The 3,489-nt window shown below is 40.8% G+C and overlaps 1 protein-coding gene across 1 annotated transcript; it reads left to right on the top strand.

Moving 5' to 3' along the window:
• The first annotated feature begins 2,182 nt into the window (after positions 1-2,182).
• Positions 2,183-3,194, top strand: LOC149683444 (uncharacterized). Its single transcript, XM_089871331.1, has 4 exons — positions 2,183-2,348; positions 2,528-2,696; positions 2,757-2,845; positions 2,980-3,194. Exons 1-4 carry the CDS (start codon positions 2,250-2,252, stop codon positions 3,181-3,183), a joined length of 561 nt encoding a protein of 186 aa, XP_089727457.1. The 5' UTR covers positions 2,183-2,249; the 3' UTR covers positions 3,184-3,194.
• Positions 3,195-3,489: the final 295 nt, after the last annotated feature.

The raw sequence follows: 3,489 nt of genomic DNA, 5'->3' as shown, positions 1-3,489 counted from the left end.
GTGTCAGACACCTCAATAGATTTCAAGAATGATATATTCAAAGTAAGGTTTCCTTTAATGAAGGTCTGTACAATTGTGTCAAAAAGAAGTACCCAAAACATCTGGTTCAAGAGCCAATTTTGCGCTTGAGTACGAATTAGCAGCTTTACCTGTTTACATCACAAATTCTGCAACGTATAAATCGCTACCGAAAGAGAAAATACCAAGCAGATAAAGAAGTGGTCTCACTAATTTTTAATGATTTCTACGAGAAATATAGCTCTTTGTCAGTATTTATGTTTCCACTTTCATCATATGCCAATGTTAAAGTTCAAACATTTTTTAAGATATCCCCCGTCACATGTGGTCATTGCGAAGTTATAAGTAAGAAAATATCCTCATTTAAAAGAAAATCAAGGATGTGACTTTGTAAGTTAAATCATATTGGTATGTTGGGTTGAGCACGCTGAAGAGTTCTAGCGTGCTAAGACAAATTAGTAGGAAGAAGGAAATTAGCGTTATTTGTTCCTTTCCATGATTAGCTAGGCATATTTTACCATATCAGATACATATTTTTTCTTTCATAAGAAAATATGGGCCTCTCGCCTGTGCAACAAGTATAAAAACTTCAGAAGGCCGCTGAAAAATGATGAAAAAGTGAAAGAATAGAAATTTCAATACGCACGAAAACGACATCTTGACAATGAATCGTTGGCACAAGTTGTAATTCTCGAACAGGAAACACCTGCAGAAGATGGTAGTCTCGAGCAGCAAACTCGAGCAAAAAGTGGTAATCGAGACAAGAAGTGTTCCCAGAATGTAGCAATCTTTAGCAGCAATCGCCCGTACAAGGTGGTAATTTTTACCAGGAAATACCTGCTCACCAGCATGAATCACGAACGATGGAAATCAATGATATGGTTAATTATGAACGACCGCAAGATGTCGAAGGACCTAGTCGAGCACATATTGTCAAAGGACCTAGTCGAGAGCAAGCTGTCGAGGGACCTAGTCGAGAGCAAGCTGTCGAGGGACCTAGTCGAGAGCAAGCTGTCGAGGGACCTAGTCGAGTGCAAGTTGTCGAGGGACCTAGTCGAGTGCAAGTTGTCGAGGGACCTAGTCGAGTGCAAGTTGTCGAGGGACCTAGTCGAGTGCAAGTTGTCGAGGGACCTAGTCGCGAGCAGGTTGTCGAGGGACCTAGTCGAGAGCAGGTTGTCGAGGGACCTAGTCGAGAGCAGGTTGTCGAGGGACCTAGTCGAGAGCAGGTTGTCGAGGGACCTAGTCGAGAGCAGGTTGTCGAGGGACCTAGTCGAGAGCAGGTTGTCGAGGGACCTAGTCGAGAGCAGGTTGTCGAGGGACCTAGTCGAGAGCAGGTTGTCGAAGGACCTAGTCGAGAGCAGGTTGTCGAGGGACCTAGTCGAGAGCAGGTTGTCGAGGGACCTAGTCGAGAGCAGGTTGTCGAGGGACCTAGTCGAGAGCAGGTTGTCGAGGGACCTAGTCGAGAGCAGGTTGTCGAGGGACCTAGTCGAGAGCAGGTTGTCGAGGGACCTAGTCGAGAGCAGGTTGTCGAGGGACCTAGTCGAGAGCAGCTTGTCGAGGGACCTAGTCGAGAGCAGGTTGTCGAGGGACCTAGTCGAGAGCAGCTTGTCGAGGGACCTAGTCGAGAGCAGCTTGTCGAGGGACCTAGTCGAGAGCAGCTTGTCGAGGGACCTAGTCGAGAGCAGGTTGTCGAGGGACCTAGTCGAGAGCAGGTTGTCGAGGGACCTAGTCGAGAGCAGGTTGTCGAGGGACCTAGTTGAGGGACCTAGTCGAGAGACCTAGTCGAGAGCAGGTTGTCGAGGGACCTAGTCGAGGGACCTAGTCGAGGGACCTAGTCGAGAGACCTAGTCGAGAGCAGGTTGTCGAGGGACCTAGTCAAGATGCCAATAGTTCTGGTCAGGGACATTTGTCTCCAACTGATGATGTAAAATCAGATGATATCACTTCACGTCCCAGAAAACGTGGCAATACTGATAAGCGAGCAAATTCGGATGAAATTAAGGTGAGGAATGTTCATCGTGAAACAGAACGAAATCTCTCAATTAAAACGAAGAGCACGAAGAAAAAAGTGGATAAGCGCTTTGTGGTATAATATTAAAATAAAAAGTTTTCAATATCCCGATTAGATTCCTTACGATTTTGAAGATGAGATGAGCCTTAAAAGTCACGTTAAATTCATGAAAGATGAACTATCTAAGCGATCGATAGATTTTGAAGCCATTAATTGAAAAATGACGCGAACATTCAGTGCAAGAGCTACGTTAATTCAAAATGGAGCTAATATTCTAGATATTGTGGACGAATATCCTGCGTTAAAAGATACTAGACAGGCAGGTTCACGTTTTCTATGTTTTTTTTTCAATATGGGACACACATCAGATGTGTGAAAGGTCACATTGTAGAGTAAAATTGGCAATTGTGGCGTCAGGCATTGCTGTAAGCTTTTCTGGTGACTGTCCTTTGTCAAGTGGTAGAATTCGCAAAATAAACTAATTACCGATAATTTCAGTTGGATCAGGAATTCATCAGAATAACGAAGTTGCCACTAGATAAAACAATTCTTGGTGGTGTTAAGAAATTTAGTGATAAGATTTGGGATTTGGCACCAATAAAAAAGTGTAATGACTTAAAGAGCGCAATCATTCAAAGAGCACAAAAGGCCAAAGAAACCAAGAAAGGTAGCACAACTGTTTGAATTTTTTTAAATGCATTTGATTTCTAATAATTGAATTGCTTAGATCACATCGGGGTGAAAAGATCACTATCTATCCTTTTGATTTCAACTCTGGTCAATGAAAATTCCATGAGAACGTTTTGTTCTAAACAGGTAATTTCAAATTCCAATATAATATCTCCCACCTCAAAAAATGAACTTCTTGAAAACAACTACCTCATATTTTCTTACACTATTATTTATTATAAAATTGATCATTGTTTCATTTAAAATATAATATTTGACAGGACAAGCATATGCTATTCAGCACCACAAAGGAAGTAGGACCAATTATTGTCTACCAAGGAGAGACTGTGATGGACAGCGAAGCGTTTGAACTTTATGTAGATCAAGTACTTATAGTGGAATGTTTTGACATTCTATGCGCTATAGGATGTTATTTTGCAAGTTTCTGGGTTTTTCATTATTCTTACACTCCAATTGTTTCCTAAACCCTTACATTTATAGAAAAATAATGCTCAAAGTTGTTAATAATTTTAAGTAGAGTGAATTGAAGATAGTTTTGGATTTCGGCTGGAATTTGATTTTCAATTATTCTAATAATTTTTCAATCGTTAATAACTGAACCTTTTTTTAATTTTGTATACCATTTAAAGTTCTTTGAAATGCAATTCGAGTTAGTCGAGGAAATAAAAATAATCTGATTTCATTGATAAAACATGTACTTATTTTAGAACATTTTTATGCCTGACATAGTGTCAAATCATGCGCGTGTGAGCTATTAAATACATATTTAA

Source organism: Phalangium opilio, unplaced genomic scaffold (assembly GCF_054372755.1).
Source record: "Phalangium opilio isolate 3A_F unplaced genomic scaffold, DU_Popi_V2 ptg000037l_1, whole genome shotgun sequence".
Lineage (NCBI taxonomy): Eukaryota > Metazoa > Arthropoda > Arachnida > Opiliones > Phalangiidae > Phalangium > Phalangium opilio.
Note: the sequence above shows the minus strand (reverse complement) of the source record. Positions and strands in the feature narration are given on the sequence as shown.